Source organism: Mercenaria mercenaria, chromosome 4 (assembly GCF_021730395.1).
Source record: "Mercenaria mercenaria strain notata chromosome 4, MADL_Memer_1, whole genome shotgun sequence".
In the NCBI taxonomy this organism is placed as follows: Eukaryota; Metazoa; Mollusca; class Bivalvia; order Venerida; family Veneridae; genus Mercenaria; species Mercenaria mercenaria.
In genome coordinates, this window is record NC_069364.1 from 94,367,113 (window position 1) to 94,385,099 (window position 17,987).

At 35.5% G+C, this 17,987-nt stretch overlaps 1 protein-coding gene across 1 annotated transcript in view; it reads left to right on the forward strand.

Annotated features, from left to right (window-relative positions):
- LOC123552468 (acetyl-CoA carboxylase-like) overlaps nucleotides 1–17,987 on the forward strand; it is a 114,995-nt gene that overhangs the window by 62,523 nt on the left and 34,485 nt on the right. The window contains exons 13-31 of the mRNA XM_053541989.1: nucleotides 394–557; nucleotides 3,071–3,325; nucleotides 3,635–3,716; nucleotides 4,255–4,466; nucleotides 4,910–5,038; nucleotides 6,077–6,167; nucleotides 7,068–7,283; nucleotides 9,255–9,475; nucleotides 10,515–10,607; nucleotides 11,809–11,929; nucleotides 12,390–12,617; nucleotides 12,941–13,030; nucleotides 13,578–13,696; nucleotides 14,214–14,396; nucleotides 15,108–15,225; nucleotides 15,680–15,808; nucleotides 16,183–16,239; nucleotides 17,309–17,350; nucleotides 17,693–17,830. Of these exons, the coding sequence (XP_053397964.1) occupies nucleotides 394–557; nucleotides 3,071–3,325; nucleotides 3,635–3,716; nucleotides 4,255–4,466; nucleotides 4,910–5,038; nucleotides 6,077–6,167; nucleotides 7,068–7,283; nucleotides 9,255–9,475; nucleotides 10,515–10,607; nucleotides 11,809–11,929; nucleotides 12,390–12,617; nucleotides 12,941–13,030; nucleotides 13,578–13,696; nucleotides 14,214–14,396; nucleotides 15,108–15,225; nucleotides 15,680–15,808; nucleotides 16,183–16,239; nucleotides 17,309–17,350; nucleotides 17,693–17,830 (2,688 nt within the window). The remainder of the gene's footprint in view (nucleotides 1–393; nucleotides 558–3,070; nucleotides 3,326–3,634; nucleotides 3,717–4,254; nucleotides 4,467–4,909; nucleotides 5,039–6,076; nucleotides 6,168–7,067; nucleotides 7,284–9,254; nucleotides 9,476–10,514; nucleotides 10,608–11,808; nucleotides 11,930–12,389; nucleotides 12,618–12,940; nucleotides 13,031–13,577; nucleotides 13,697–14,213; nucleotides 14,397–15,107; nucleotides 15,226–15,679; nucleotides 15,809–16,182; nucleotides 16,240–17,308; nucleotides 17,351–17,692; nucleotides 17,831–17,987) is intronic.

The window sequence follows — 17,987 nt, forward strand, 5'->3', positions numbered from 1 at the left end:
GAAGTTGAGCCCTTTTTACTTCTACCCATATAGGTAGTGCCGGCTAGTGGGAAAAGACTGCTACAGTACAAGTTTAGACATGACCTTTTTTGACAACTTCCGTTACTTTCGGCACATTTTTGCAGGCAGAAAAAGTTGTTTTAGAGGGTCTGAGTGTTTATCTAGACAGTTGTTTTTTCTCTCTGTAAAATATCGATTTTTGAAAATGGGAATCGATAATCGATCGACCAAAAAATATCGTTGATACATCGATATCGTTTCTATCGATGACAGCCCTAGAAATAGCCACTTTAGCCATAGACATCAAAATTTCATGGCAGTGAAATTTAATGATTTGATAATATGTTATAAAATTTTCAAGATTTGATGTTGGACTGATTTGCATTTTTTCAGGGATTTAAACCAAGCTCAGGTACAGTGCAAGAGCTGAATTTCCGCAGCAGTAAGAATGTATGGGGTTACTTCAGTGTTGCAGCGTCGGGAGGTCTGCATGAGTTTGCTGACTCTCAGTTTGGTCATTGCTTCTCCTGGGGTGAGGACAGGGAAGATGCCAGAGAGTAAGTCATACAGTTTAGTTTATACTAATTTATTTCAGCTGGATTGTGATAAAAGTGTCAAGTTTTGTTTGAAACACTCGTGAGTCTGCTTCCTGGAAAAACCAGTACTGGTGTCAAACGAGATTGTGTGGTTGTGACGCCAGTGGGGCCGAACCCACGACCTCCTATTTGAGCGGCAGACACTATAACCGCTGGAACACCATATAGTTTGTGTTGTATTATGTCATACAAGAAGATCTTTATTCTTACCCCAGGGAACAGTTTCCATGTCTGAAAATTACATATTTTAGATATTCTGTATTATAATTTAACACTCACTTTTTAAAATTCCTAGTTGTGCTCCCAGTATTACCTATTTTGTCTTTTATTAATGATAATATTGCAAAATTTCTGCCAGCTTGAGTGAAAGGTGCCCTGGTTATAAAATTATACAGCAGTTTTGTATTTATAATAGGTTTAATTTAAACTTACAAAAAAATATTTTTTAGGCAGTTGTAACGTTACAACTTGCATTAGCTAGGGACCACAGATACTTTCTTGACTTATCACAAACATTTTGGAGGATGAAGTCAGATATCGCAAGTAATGGTTCAAAGTAATCTTCAACTTTCGTAATTTTGTGTCTGATTAGCTGTGATTATGCAGAATGCAATATAAGGATAAGAAAAATATATTTGCTTATCTGATTATATGTTATTAAGTCTCCCCCCCTCTGGGGGAGACATATTGTTTTTGCCCTGTCCGTCCATCCGTCCGGTCATCCGTCCGTACGTCACACTTCATTTCCGAGCAATAACTGGAGAACCGTTTGACCTAGAACCTTCAAACTTCATAGGGTTGTAGGGCTGCTGGAGTAGACGACCCCTATTTTTTTTGGGGTCACTCTGTCAAAGGTCAAGGTCACAGGGGCCTGAACATTGAAAACCATTTCCGATCAATAACTAGAGAACCACTTGACCAGAATGTTGAAACTTAATAGGATGATTGATCATGAAGAGTAGATGACCCCTATTGATTTTAGGGTCACTCCGTCAAAGGTCAAGGTCACAGGGGCCTGAACATTGAAAACCATTTCCGATCAATAACTAGAGAACCACTTGACCCAGAATGTTGAAACTTCATAGGATGATTGGTCATGAAGAGTAGATGACCCCTATTGATTTTGGGGTCACTCCGTCAAAGGTCAAGGTCACAGGGGCCTGAACATTGAAAACCATTTCACATCAATAACTAGAGAACCACTTGACCCAGAATGTTGAAACTTCATAGGATGATTCGTCATGAAGAGTAGATGACCCATATTGTTTTTTGGGTCACTCCGTCAGAGGTCAAGGTCACAGGGGCCTGAACATTGAAAACCATTTCCGATCAATAACTAGAGAACCACTTGACCGAGAATGTTGAAACTTCATAGGATGATTGGTCATGTAGAGTAGATGACCCCTATTGTTTTTCAGGTAACTCTTTCAAAGGTCAAGGTCACAGGGGCCTGAACATTGAAAACCATTTCCGATCAATAACTTTAGTACCACTTGACCCAGAATGTTGAAACTTCATAGGATGATTGTACATGCAAAGTAGATGACACCTATTGATTTTGGAGTCACTCCGTTAAAGGTCAAGGTCACAGGGGCCTGAACATTGAAAACCATTTCAGGTCAGTAACTTGAGAACCACTCGACCCAGAATGTTGAAACTTCATAGGATGATTGTTTATGCAGAATAAATGACCCCTATTGTTTTTGAGGTCACTCCGTTAAAGGTCAAGGTCACAGGGGCCTGAACATTGATAACCATTTCCGATCAATAACTTCAGAACCTTTTAATCCAGAATGTTGAAACTTCATAGGATGATTGAACATGCAGAGTAGATGACCCCTATCGATTTTGGGGTCCGTCTGTTAAAGGTCAAAGTCACAGGAGCCTGAACATGGAAAACAATTTCCGATCAATAACTTGAGAACCACTTGACCCAGTATGTTGAAACTTCATAGGATGATTGAACATGCAGAGTAGATGAGTCCTATTGATTTTGGGGTCAGTCTATTAAAGGTCAAGGTCACAGGGGCCTGGCCATGTAAAATCATTCCTGGAAAATAACTTGAGAACCGCTTGACCTAGAATGTTGAAACTTAATAGGATGATTGGACATGCAGAGTAGATGACCCCTATTTATTTTGAGGTCACTTGATCAAAGGTCAAGGTCACAGGAGCCTGAACAGTGACTTGAGAACCACTAGGCCAATAGTGTTGAAATTTAGCAGGATGACTGGACATGCGAAGTAGATGATCCCTATTGCAGCCAACCATCAGTGTCTCTTTGACTTTCGCTCCTGACCCCTATTGACTTCTGCCTATAGGACTTTGCATTGGGGGAGACATGTGCTTTTTTACAAAAGCAATTTCTAGTTTACACCTGTGTTGCTAGAATTATTTAAGTGTAAAAAAAATGACTGAAAGTTTTTATTCTAATTCCATTGAATTATAGGTTAACTGATTTGCTTACTTTTCAGAAACATGGTAATTGCTTTGAAGGAGTTATCTATTCGGGGTGATTTCCGTACCACAGTAGAGTACCTGACCAAACTGCTGGAAACAGAAGAGTTTCAGTCTAATAAAATCACTACAAGCTGGCTGGATAAGCTGATTGCGGAGAAGGTACAGGCGGAGAAACCAGACATGATGTTAGGCGTGATCTGTGGAGCTCTACATATAGCTGATCACATGATACAGTCAGGCTTCCAGGACTTTCAAACTTCACTCAATAGGTAACCGTCATTGTGATTACTCTTGCTTGGATCTGTAAACTTTGACTGCAACTCGAGGGTTGAAAGGAAAACTGTTGTAACTGGTACTGATTTAGGAAGGAGTTATGACAGTTTTTGGTTCAGCCCTTGATTAATATTTAATTGTATGTCCTGGTTGAAAAGAAAGTAATTCAGAATTAACATAGCCCTGGAAAAGATATGAAAAATTTAACGAATCAACATTTCTTGAGCACGTACACCACTTCGAGTCTTTATAAAATAAGATTTATATTGTTAAATACTCAAGCTTTATGTGCCGTTCTGTTGTAGAGGACAAATTTTACCAGCCAATTCTCTGAAGAACATTGTGGAAGTAGAGTTCATATACGAAGGCTTCAAATTCTCCTTGGAGGTAAGTAAGTTACTGCATGTTACCAGTGATAATGATGCTTTACAAATTTCTATAATACCAAAATAAGAAAATATTTTATGCCCATAGATTGAGAGGTGTGCATATTAGCACTTATCCTTCTTTATGTCTATTATGTCCTCAAAATATTGTGTGTTTCATTTCTTATTCATTATTTGGTGAAAATAGTTAAAACTTTCACAGGTACTTGCTATTTGTGTGAAGAACAGAATTTTTATAGGTCATTGCATGTAAAACTGTCCAATTAACAAGATGAATATAGGGAGACCTGGGAACAGTCAGTAATATTGCAGTTAGTCACATATTGAAGCAACCAGCAACCTTTACATGATATAATGCACATTCATTCTGTTTCTATCCAAATGCATGCCTATGCCAGAAACAATGCCCAGCTGGGCATCTGGGTTCTTCCTCCTACATCAGATTTTTGAAAGTTGCCAGTCACCAAAATTATATCTGTTTGACTCTGTCTTAACCCGACAGAAACAAAACAAACAAAAACACACTTTTATACATTCAGGTTGTTAAAACTGGTGCTATAAGGTATTTCCTATCTCTGAATGATTCCACGCTGGAGTTGGAAGCTCACAGACTTAGTGATGGTGGACTGTTGCTGTCTATAGATGGATCAAGTTACACTACGTACATGAAGGAACAAGTTAGCAGCTACAGAATTACCATAGATAACCAAACATGTGTTCTACAGAAAGAAAATGACCCCACCGTATTAAGGTTATTATTTGTATATTAAATCCCTTATAATTTTTATGTTTAAGAATTCAGTATCAAAATCAACTCTCAAGAAACTCGTCTTACAGGTTTGAAAGCCATATTTACATTACCTTAGTAAAAAATTTTGGGTACTTTTTAGGGTGTATCCCTGATCAAGGGCTACTAAAACGAAACGAAAAGCTGTATTACTTGAATACTGAATTGGCTGTATGGCCGAGTCTAAGTTTTGTTTAGCAGTTGATTGATGAGAGGCAAAAGCACAGAAATTAGTAGAAATATTGTTTGAAGCAGAAGTATTTCCTAAATTGTTGAAAAATTTATTAATAAATGATATTTTTATTATAAAAGTTTACTTTTGAAAGAGTATATGGTATGACAGTTTTCTGTATAAGGTAAACTTGATAAAGTTGTCACAGATTTGTTATTTACATGTATTAAACCAGGTCACCGTCGGCTGGGAAGTTGATCAATTATGTTGTAGAGGACGGAGGACATGTGTTCAGTGGGGACGTGTATGCTGAGATTGAAGTGATGAAAATGGTTATGGAGTTACGTGTTACTGAAAATGGCTGGTCAGTACTGTACCATTATAACAGCTTAGTTTAAATATGTCAGCATGATTTCCTCAGAATTTCAGAATACTTTTGTGCTATTTAAGCAAGATTTCTTATTTTGGTCTTATTTATCTAAGGAATCATAACTGAAGTCTTACCTTTTAATACGCCCTTGAAATAGTAGATATAGGATCACCTATAGCAGGCTGGATCACAAAAGTTACCAAGTTCTTATCCAGTGTTCACCAAACTTTGTCAGAATGTTTATTGGTATAATAACTTGAACAAGCTCAATAACAAAGTGGATCGTTCTTGTGACTCGGGAGTTATTTCCCTTGAATTACTCCAAGTTGTAAAAAGTGACAGTGTCCACTCTCTAACTTGAATTGTTCTTACCCAGTGTTCACCAAACACAGTCAGAATGATAACTTAAACAGGTATAATATCTCAGTCAAGAACAGTAACCAGATGGATAATCCCGGTGGCTTCTGGGTTATAGCCCTTGAATTACTTAAAATTACAAAAATTGACATCGTCTGCTCTCTTACTTGGGAGCTGTTTTTATCCAGTTCTCACCAAACAGATCGTTTATGGGCATAACATCTTGGTCAAGTTTGATATCCAGTCAGATAATCTTGGAGTTATGCTCTATGAATTACTTAAAATTGAGAAATGCAGTGTTCACTCAATAACAAGAGTAGAAATTAGACAACTTTCTTACTCAATAAGTAAAAACAAATTTAAAAGTTGAAAGTACTTTACTGTTGCAGGAGTATTTTTTGTGACAGTTCTGCACTCCGGTTGGCTTTGGGGAAAAATGATATTAGAGAAATGAGGATCAGTTTCAGTTGTATGGTATATTTTCCCTTCAATAAGATGGAATACCCAGCCTGTTTTCTTTTTGTATACCTTACAGCTTGACCAAGACTTGAACTTGAATCCTTGGAATAAAGTTCTTATGCTCTCCTAACTGAGTTTCTAGGTGCTGACATATATTTTTCCAGTTTACGTGGTTAAGTTTGTTAAGTCATTTTAACATGTATCATATAATTACAGTGTACATTATTTGAAGAGACCTGGTGCAGTTTTAGACTCTGGAACAATTGTGGCAAACCTGGTCCTGGATGATCCCACAAGGGTTGTACAGGTATGAAATACTAAAATCATGTTCATAAATCTACAGCTGCTAGTTCACTGAATGCAGATATAATCTGTAAATTGAATTGTGAAGAAAAGCTCTGCTGCTTAAATCAGAGATCATCATATAGCATTGTAAAAATTTCTTTGTACTTAATTGCATATTCTAGCATAAAACTGCTGTTCTTGTCACTTTTTGGGGGTGTTTTAACAGGAGAGAAAACGTGTGTTAACAGAGAGATTTTTGCGCTCGCGTGCTATTATAACACCTTTTTATATATGCGCGTTCCGTGGCAAAGTGTTAACGTATTACGGCCCCAAAACGGATAATTCAAATGGAAATGACGTCAGCGTGAAAAAACAAGTCAGATATTCCCGCACATTTCATGGAAATTTAATGACGTTGCGTGAGAATGTATTCATTTATTAGTTTTTTCTCGCTTATTATGCTAGAATAGCGTTAGCGCATGTTCTTTTTGTGTTATAACATCTTCAGAATCCCTCAGGATATGTTGGTACCCTCGCCCTACGGGCTCGGGCACCAACCAATCCCTCGGGATTCTACAGACATTATAACACAAAAAAAAACATGCGTTATCCCTAAACAGGAAATATTAACATGAGTCAGTTTTATTTAATTTAACATACATTTGGAGGCTTGGTATCTCTGTGAAATCCTTTAATTTCATGGACATAAAATCCTTTGATTTTGCCTAAAGTGGCTGTTTCAGTGGGATAAGAATTTGTGAATTTCAACTTTAGATAAATAAATGAACAGAAATTGTACGTGTTTGGAAAGATGATAAAATGAAGAGGAATTGTATGAAGTTGTTGGGATTTAGCACCACCTCAAAATCCATGAAACTTAGTCCCCTTGAATGTTAACAATTTCACAGTACTTTGAATTTAGGCCAAACCGTGTACAGATAAACTTCCGAGCTCTGAAAATCCTCCAACACATGGTATGAAGCTCCACCAGATATATAAGAGGAACATGGAGGAGCTGGAGAACATGCTGGCTGGTTACGTGTTACCGGAACCGTACTTTACAGAGAAACTGAAGGCTGTAGTGGATAGTCTCATCAAATGTCTCAAAGATCCTTCCCTTCCTCTGCTTGAACTACAGGTACACTTACATAGTGAATTTGCTCAGTCTAGGTCCATGGATATGCAGGTACACTTACATAGTGAATTTGCTCAATCTAGGTCCATGGATATGCAGGTACACTTACATAGTGAATTTGCTCAATCTAGGTCCATGGATATGCAGGTACACTTACATAGTGAATTTGCTCAATCTAGGTCCATGGATATGCAGGTACACTTACATAGTGAATTTGCTCAATCTAGGTCCATGGATATGCAGGTACACTTTCATATTGAATTTGCTCAATCTAGGTCCGTGGATATGCAGGTACACTTACATAGTGAATTTGCTCAATCTCTCTAGGTCCATGGATGTACAGGTACACTCACGTAGTGAATTTGCTCAATCTCTTTAGGTCCATGGATATACAGGTACACTTACATAGTGAATTTGCTCAATCTCTCTAGGTCCATGGATATACAGGTACACTTACATAGTGAATTTGCTCAATCTCTTTAGGTCCATGGATATACAGGTACACTTACATAGTGAATTTGCTCAATCTCTCTAGGTCCATGGATATACAGGTACACTTACATAGTGAATTTGCTCAATCTCTCTAGGTCCATGGATATACAGGTACACTTACATAGTGAATTTGCTCAATCTCTTTAGGTCCATGGATATACAGGTACACTTACATAGTGAATTTGCTCAATCTCTTTAGGTCCATGGATATACAGGTACACTTACATAGTGAATTTGCTCAATCTAGGTCCATGGATGTACAGGTACACTTACATAGTGAATTTGCTCAATCTCTTTAGGTCCATGGATATACAGGTACACTTACATAGTGAATTTGCTCAATCTCTCTAGGTCCATGGATATACAGGTACACTTACATAGTGAATTTGCTCAATCTCTCTAGGTCCATGGATATGCAGGTACACTTACATAGTGAATTTGCTCAATCTCTTTAGGTCCATGGATATACAGGTACACTTACGTAGTGAATTTGCTCAATCTCTTTAGGTCCATGGATATACAGGTACACTTACATAGTGAATTTGCTCAATCTCTCTAGGTCCATGGATATGCAGGTACACTTACATAGTGAATTTCCTCAATCTAGGTCCATGGATATACAGGTACACTTACATAGTGAACTTGCTCAATCCAGGTCCATGGATATAAAACATGAGTTTAAAAACTAGGCTGTGAGTGCACTTTCGCTATTTGTCAATTTCAGACTTGTAGTCGGGAACAGACACTGCTGGAGATTTGAAAGTGGTGTTTAATTATTGTTTTGCCACTGAACCCTGTTGTACATTTAATGAAAATTTTATTGAAATAATGACCAGTTCCTTTGTTAGTCTCTGTATTAATAACCAAATTGAACATATATAAAATTCCTACACAGTTGTTCTGAAAATGGAGCTGTTATTTAACTACAAGAGAACACTGCTGTTCATTGTAATTAAAAGATTTGTAATTATCTTTTACAAAAATGGTTCAAGCATATACTAATAAGAGATTATAAGATTTTTATTGGGAACTATTTATATGTTCTGCAGCAGAAATATTTCGCGACTTTAAGTGCTCAGTGTCAATCTGCAAAAGTAAGAATGCACATTCTTGATGTTAATCCATTTTTTTTACATACATGTCTTAACTTACAACTGTTATATAGATTATACAAAGTTGTTCTTTTGTCTGAATAAGATTGAAATATTGATGTTAATGAAGGTTTTAAGCCACAGACACACAAACTGACATCACAAATGATGCCGTGCTCTTGATACGAAATTTGAACGTCAGTATTGAATAACTTTGACATTTGAGGTTCATTGTAATCTAATGAAGTTTAAAAATAAGTATATATTATAAAGATTTATTCGCTCTAAATGCTAGAAAAGTAATTGCTTATGCCTATGCATGTTATGCATTAGGAAACATGGTAAATGAGTACATTGTTTTATTGTGAATCGAATTTCTATAAATTTACAGGAAATGATTGCAGTAACATCTGGACGTATTCCATCAAGAGTTGAAAAAGCCATAAGGAAGTTGCTGTCATCTTATGCCAGTAATTTGACTTCAGTATTAAGTCAGTTTCCAAGTCAACAGATTGCCAATGTAATAGACGGGCATGCAGCAACCCTCACAAGGCGAGCAGAGAGGGACGTGTTCTTCATGAATACTCAGGGAATTGTTGAGCTTGTGCAGAGGTATGAACACAGATTGGAATGTTTTTGCATTTTTTATGTTTTGGAGTATTAGAAACAAAGTCTTCATGCATTTTATGCATCTCTTTCAAGAGTTCTATATGTTGTGATTCTTATGAGGTAAAATTTTAAAGAATCTGGTAAAATTTTACATGTCTGATGACCCTATAAGTCGTAATTCATTTGGATGTTGTAGTAAATAATATTATGTAGATTAAAGTATTACAAGAAGTTTATATTTAAACATTATTGAGCAGTTAAAATAGATTATTATCTGGTGAGAGTCTTATTTGACTGCTGTTGTGGGTACTGGTATAAAATTTAGAAAGCATACATCTAGTATAGTTAACCTAAGTTATGAGAACTTTCACTATAATCAGTGTTAAATATATAGGTTTGAACTTAAAAAGGTTTAAAATATGATAATACCTTTTAGCTTAATAGCTACTCTTTGAAAATATAGTTAAAATTCATTTTGCTTATCTTGTGCCTACAATTAGACAAAATGTTTCTTACACTGAGAAATGACAGATACTGATTTAGATTACATAAAAGTAACTGTAATGTAGAAAGTTAATATGAGCCGTGCCATGAGAAAACCAACATAGTGGGTTTGCGACCAGCATGGATCCAGACCAGCCTGCGCATCCACGCAGTCTGGTCAGGATCCATGCTGTTCGCTTTCAGAGCCTATCGCAATTAGAGAAACTGTTAGCGAACAGCATGGATCCTGACCAGACTGCGCAGATGCGCAGGCTGGTCTGAATCCATGCTGGTCGCAAACCCACTATGTTGGTTTTCTCATGGCACGGCTCAATTATTGTTCTTATTTGAAACTCTTTGCAGCTTTAATGAATTATTTGAAACATGGAATTGTTTGGAAAAAAAACAGCAACGTTTATTTGCCAAAAAGTTTATATGAAAAGCCACCAATGGAAAAAAAAAATATGACATTATTGTATTTTTTACCACTATTCTGTAAATTGTTATCTTCATATTATGTGGAACTTTGACAGGCTGAATAGTGACTTTATGATTACAGGTATAGGAATGGTGTACGAGGCCACATGAAGTCTGTGATACAAGATTTACTGAGGCAGTATCTCAAAGTGGAAATACAGTTCCAACATGGTCAGTCTGGTGCAGAATTGAAAAATCCTTTTTCATTCTTCAAGAACAGATTTTAATCTCAAAACAGCATGGAAACTTAAAAATGTTGTACGCCCACCATGTTAGCTTAGTAGGTGGAGTACATAACTTTTAATCAGGAGGTCAAAGGGTTGAACTCTTGATGGGATGTACACTATCAGTAATGATTGATTCATACAGAGAAATTGTCAATTGCTGAATTAAGGTTAATTTTGATAAGCAATATAGGACCAGTGGTCAGGTTAGCTGATTACTGTATATAACTGAAATACTGTTGAAAAATTATGTTTAAAAAAAAAATTAACAGAACCAAAGAGATTTTGCTGCATAGACTTGAGAGAAGGGTAGAATCTGGAGAATGGTTGGTGAGTTGAGAGGTCCCTTTCTCAAGATTACTCTTACCACAATACATTTCACCTTTCTTCATTTGAACTATTTTTGAGTGAAATGGTAGTATGCATGTTAAAATGACAATACACATGTTACATGTTAAAATGATTGAATAATAATAATAAGTTTATTTATAGAGGAAAGCACAGTTGGGGCTTGCCCAATCTTCCCTGTGGTCCTCTTTCAAGCGTAATTTACAAACAGTATACATGACACAGAATACACAAGACAAATTAAATTCTATAATAGATCTAAAAGTAGAAGATAGAATTGCACATGTTACATGTTAAAATGATTGAATTGCACATGTTACTGTGACATCATTTAAAACTGTTGGTTTGAAACTTATGATTTTGGCCAAAATTTGTATTTCATATGGATATGAATGTATTGATTTCAAATGTTGAATATTAAAGAAATGGAATTGCATTTGTTATTTGGAGATTTAATTTCATAGATTGTTGGTACCTCAGACACCACAGAAATTAGTTCCCCGTGAATAGTAATGTGCTAAGCAGCATTATTTTGCTGTATCAAGACTAGGTACTATTAAAGAGTGTACTGCGAAATCATGCACAATATTTCGTGGTTTTGGCTAAAGTGGCTATTTTGCGGGGGTATAATTATGGGGATTTCTACTTTGAACATAAAATGGATGGGAATTTTACTTGTTGATTGGGATTTTATTTCTTGGATTGACTTAGCCACAAAATCTACAAAAACTATTCTACCACAAATATTGAGAACTATTTAACAGTATGCAATATAATCATGAACTTTTTGTGTATTTCAGGCAGCTATGATAAATGTATAGCCCAGCTGATAGAGAGAAACAAAGATGATATAGGTGTTGTTACAGGCAATATATTCTCTAGTCTCGCCGTCGCCAAGAAAAATGCTCTCATCATTATGCTTATTGTAAGTCTGCCATTAAATTTATCTTTATCTTTACCCTGCCATATTTCTAAAATGGACTGGTCTGTCATTCAATTTGGGCAGTAACATTTATTATTCGAAGGGGTTTTCATACTGAAAAGTGAACAGTGCACAGATGTGCATGTTGATCTGCGCTGGTCGTAAAGGCAAAATCATTTGCTGCCAAGCAGGCTTATGTTTAGGGCATCAGGCTGGTTGAAGTTTTTCGTATCTGTGCTTTTTTGGCTCATGCAGAATTTCCAATATATTTATGCAAGTACTTGTTATGTCATGTTATGAAAACACTGCAATTATAAACCTTTTTGATGGGTTACAAAACCAACATAAGACACCATTTTATACCTCTATTTAAAATGTTAAACATTCAATTTAAATTGTAGAATATCTAAAATGAAACTGCAACCTTTATTATTTATATTAAATAATAATTTACATTGTGCAGGAACAATTATGTGGCAAGGATATGAACCTAACAGATGACCTCACATGTATTCTTACCGAACTTACAAACTTAAATCGTACTCTGAATGCCAAAGTTGCCCTGAAAGGTCGCCAGGTGCTTATTGCTGCTCACCAGCCACCATATGAATTGAGACATAACCAGATGGAGAATATCTTCCTGTCTGCGGTCGACATGTACGGTCATGACTTCTGTCCAGAGAGTCTACAGGTAAATACTTTTAATTTTTGATTGATATGGCATTGCATAATCTAATCTACATTGACAGTCTGAGGTCTTAGCCTTGGTAAATTGAATAACAATACAATACAAAGTAATAATATGGTGAATTTCTCTGTTTACACCATGTCTTTAATATTTTAAAAGTGTCATGTTATATATCCAATTACATTAATCTTTGTTTACTAAGAATGGTAATTGTGTGGTATTGCAAACTTCCTTTTTTGCAGATTTGATTGAAAAAGTAAGATATTTACAGTTACATCTGTAAACTTATTGACCAGTATAGAAGACAGTTGAACTTCTATTTTCAGAAACTGATCAATTCAGAGTCAGCTATTTATGATGTCCTGCAGGAGTTCTTCTTTCACAATAATGCTTTAGTCAGAGTGGCAGCATTGGAGGTAATATATGACCAAAAATACAGGAAATAATATTTTATGTTTTTGGAATTACGTTACAATGCATGCTTTCTGTGGGCAATATCTGGTAAAATACATAAGCATTATATGACTGTGTGGCATTTGTATAGGGGCCTTCATGGCTGGGTGGTTAAGGTCACTGACTTGGAATCACTTGCCCCTCAATTAGGGTTCGAGCCTCACACGGGTGTTGTATTATTCATGTGAGGAAGCCATCCAGCTGGCTTACAGAAGGTTGATGGTTCTACCCAGGTGCACGCTCATAATGAAATAATGCACAGTGGTGCACCTGAGGTCTTCCTTCACCATCAAAAGATGGACAGTCACCTGTGTAAGTGTGACATTAAAATCAACAAAACGAAAAGAGACATATGTAAAGAAACGCTGTCATGTGAGCACTGTGACTCTGAGAATTCTTCACTCAGGGGTTGTTATTTTACAATATTTAAAGGATGTTGCAGGTATGCACATAAATATTTATGTTGAAATACAATTATATCAATATAAAAAGAATCTTATTATGTTACAGGTATATATCAGGAGAGCTTATATAGCTTATGAATTAAACTGTCTGGTACATAGGCAGCTACAGGAGGGAATGTGTGTGGTCGAGTTTAGATTTGTACTTCCTAGATCTCATCCTAACAGGTAATCCAAATTTGTGTCAGCTAATTTTGTTTAGTTACATTTTGAAATTGATTTAATATTGCTAGTGTCCTCTTTTACAAGTACTTGTATCAAAACAAAGATGAATCTCTTTAAAATATAATTGAATAAAACTGTGTGTAACATCAGCTTGTGGAAAGTCAATGGTCCTGCTCGCCTGCCCACCCATGCATGAAATAATGCAAGGAGGGGCATCTTGGGTCTTTCTCCGCCAACAAAAGCTGGAGAGGCACCATATGACCCTATGATTATGTCTTTGTTACAAAAAAGAACAACAACAAAAAGACTGCCTAAAGCAGATCTAATTTTTCTGTGAATATTAGCAAAAAAAGTATTTATCTACAGTAGTAAGTGATGCAAGCTAAGGTTACATTGTAAATGAAATGGCATTAAAACAGTGAAACATGACCTTAATTAGGTTAAGGTTTAACAGGGAAACACAGACAATGATACACATGTTGAACAAAACTGAAGTGGTGTTTTTAAATTTCGAGTATAGAATGATGGTGACACGTTTTGATTCACGAGTACACGGCAGTATGGCGAGTATAGACAGTTCGGGAAGTGGTGTGAGCGTAGAGAACTTTGAGGATAACAACCACATTGATCAGCTTGATGAGCAACCAGTCGCCTCAAGGATGGGAGTCATGGCAGCTTTCTCTTCATTTGATGAATTTACAAAGTATGATCATACTAAATGTCATAATTACGTTTGGGATTTTTTTCCAGATAGTGAAAATCTTGTTTAATTTCGGTATAAGTTAAACTCATTCTGACCTAGTAACTGTCAGCAGAATCCATTGCCTAAATTCCACAATGTTCTTTTAAATATCATTTTGTTAAAAATTGGATATGCATATCATGAGAAAGGTGTATTTAAACAGATATATACATTACGGTAGGACTTAAAACATTCTAACCGTAACTTTAAATTAATATCCCGTCATTCAGTTATATTCCAGTAATTAAAAAGATCAAACGAAAATGCCTTAGAAGGTGATTTTTTCAAACAAGTCTAGACATCTTTGCTCTTTTTTTTAGCAGGCTTTCATTATTGTGTTTTTATATTTCTTTACCATTGTAATAATGATGACAAGGAATGATAAATTTAAAGCCTGACTGTTCTTATCAGAAGCGGTTACTGTAAACACATGTCATATGTTTACTGCTTGTCCTGAAAATTCAACATAAAAAGGTTTTACACTTTTAAGTTTTTGCATTCATTTGTTTGGCGGTAGGATGAAAAAGATGTGAAAGAAAGAGAAAAAATGTCATAAAAGATGCCAGTTCACTTTTAAGTGTGTCTGTAAATGAAAATGGTTGCATACATTCACAATTTGTAGGAATGTTTTGTTATTATAGAGTCACTAAGACCTTTCTTTGTTATTTCCAGACATTTTGATGCTATAATGGACATGTTTGTAATGGAGGAGGATCTCCCAGATAGTCCACTAGACATTGAGGATGGCTTCGGGTTTGAACCAGGAAAAGAGGATACCATATCTGTACAGGTAAAATATAGCTTGTTTGATTATCTAATTGCCATTTCACTAGCAGGGAAATATAAGACTGTCAGTTGTGTAATGTGAGATTAGCTTTGTACTTAAATAATTTACATGAATGAATTAATGTGAAAAACATGTCTTTAATATCTGCTTTGGTAACTGTCTGTAATGTAAGAATGATACATCCAGGCTTTTATATAAAAAAACTATAAAAAAAACTACAAAAGATGATTGGATGCATCATGTTTACTTTAAGGACAGTTACAAAAGTTCGAAATAAACACTAAAAAATTAATCTCAGATTTGTTGGTGACATCTGAAACCGAAGGTCAAGTTTACATAAGTTGACTGCATAACTTAGGTGTTGAACTGTTTCTAATATTAGGGCCGTGTAATATACTGGAGATGGCATTGAATTGAGCTGAACTGTAAATTTACAAAATGTTACGTTATGTTACAGAGTGTGACAGTGTCGGATGCTGGAGGGGACAATGAACCAATACATATTATAAACATTGCCATCCAGACCACTGTATCTACCGATGATGAAACTTTGTCTAGTCAGTTTGCTGCTTTCTGTAAAGAAAAGGTATGTCAGTTAATTGGTTTATTCTTTAAAATATAAAGATACCAATGTGTGTGTACAAAATAAAACCAGTGCCTTATGTACAGGAATACTAGCAAGCATTTTGATGATTATTTTTATGCCTGCTTCTACTAAGACATTGGTACCGTGATGTTACTTAAGTGCCAAGGGTTGACATACTATTCCCTGTTTTCACATAGAATAGAACATTTTAAACATAGAAATGATAGCTAAAGTAATCTCTTTTTCTGTGTAACATAATGTAATTATGAACATTTTGCCACTTCATTGTCAGATATATGTGTATTTACAAGCACTGCATATAGTGGTTCATATTTATAAGATGATGCTAGAATTTTCACATTTCATTTTTTCAGAATCATACCATGGCTGAAAGAGGAATCCGGAGAATTACATTTGTTGTCCTACGAAAGGTGAGACATGTCTTTTATCATGTATTGTGGTAAAAATAATTTGTTCAAAGAACAGTTTAAAAAATCATAAAGTACAGTCATACTGGATTGTCAGGGACATTTGACTATAGAATTATTAATTCAGCTGGTATTTTGTTTCTTGATAGCAGAGTTTCAGTTGTTTTGCAATTGCTGTTAGTCAAGGAAAGACAGATCTAACTTGTCAAATGTCCAGCATTCTATAAAATTGGTAAAACTCCTAGTTTTCCACTGTGTGAGTGTGATTTTGGAATTGTTTAAATGTATATGTTACGGGGTGTATCAGCGCTATAATAATAGTCTGAGGCCCTAAAGGTCAATGAGTTTGATAGTGTCTACATGTGAAACTGGTATATATGACTGACAGAATGATATGGGTTGAATTTCTATCCAGTTTAATACAACCATTTAATACTGTAGTACAGCAACACATTCTGAAAACAAAGGTTAAAAGACAGTCAGTATATGGTCAATCATAGTAAAAGCAATGTTCACATAAGTACCATACATTCACATTTAGAACACAGCAACAAACGCATCTTGTGGCCAGATAACCTTTTTGTCCTTTAACGTATATAATACTTATTAACACATATAGTTACATATAACACATAGCGCATATCCCACTATGTGACTTACCATCTATGGGATGAATGGCTACAGCTGCACAATCTCACACTGACTTCATTCACACCAGTGACTGTTACTTGATACTGCAAAGTTAAATATTAGCAGTGAATAAAAGAAAGAATTGTGATTGTAGAAATACAAGTGTCATTCTGAAACTCACTTTTTTTATCAGTCATGAAATTCACAATTCTGAAGTTACTAAACTCAAAGTGAACCTAATACAAGATTTTTTTTTCAAAGAGGTCACATGTAAACTGAAACAAACAGGTAACTCTGGGCAGATTAGAGATACAAGGTTAATGGAGTTGTCTCCCTTACCAAATCTAAGTTTTCTCCCTTAGACTTATAGAAAACTGACACTGTTACATATATATACTACATACTTAGTGTTTTTTCAACTTTGTTCCATTGCTTTTTTCAGAAAATTTTGCCAAAATACTTCACCTTCAGAGCCAAGTTCAAGGTAGGCTTCAAGCTGTTTTATTTTGAAGTATATGGGCTTCATTTGCCTTAAAATTACACTGTTTGTAATATCAAGGGTTATTGTAGAGTAAATGAATAAATTATAATGTAGAATATAAATGCATGCTAATGTATTGGTACTTCGCTTTGTTTAAAAAAGTTGATAGAATTACATGTGTTATATATTCTATTTTAAGAAGTTCCCTAACCATTTCTGTATTTTATTATTTAGTTAACGGCTATTTTAACAAAAAAAAGAAAATATAAGAAATACATGCTGAAATTACAACCTTTGTAACATTTATGTAAGAGATGTTGTTTGACTTCAATCACATGTTTTCAGTTTAACGAGGACAGAATATACCGTCACCTGGAACCAGGACTTGCCTTCCAGTTAGAGATTAACCGGATGAGGAACTTTGACTTAGAGACTATACCAACTGCTAATTATAGAATGCATGTTTATCTTGGAAAAGCAAAGGTATAATATGTATATATATTTTCTCCAACATATATTCACTAAACAAATCTTCTAACACAACACTTTTTAACCAGGTTTTCGTTAACCAGGTTTTCAACGAAAACCTGAGTTATTAGATTGGGGTAGATGTCGGGCGGCGGCGGCGGCGTCAAACTGG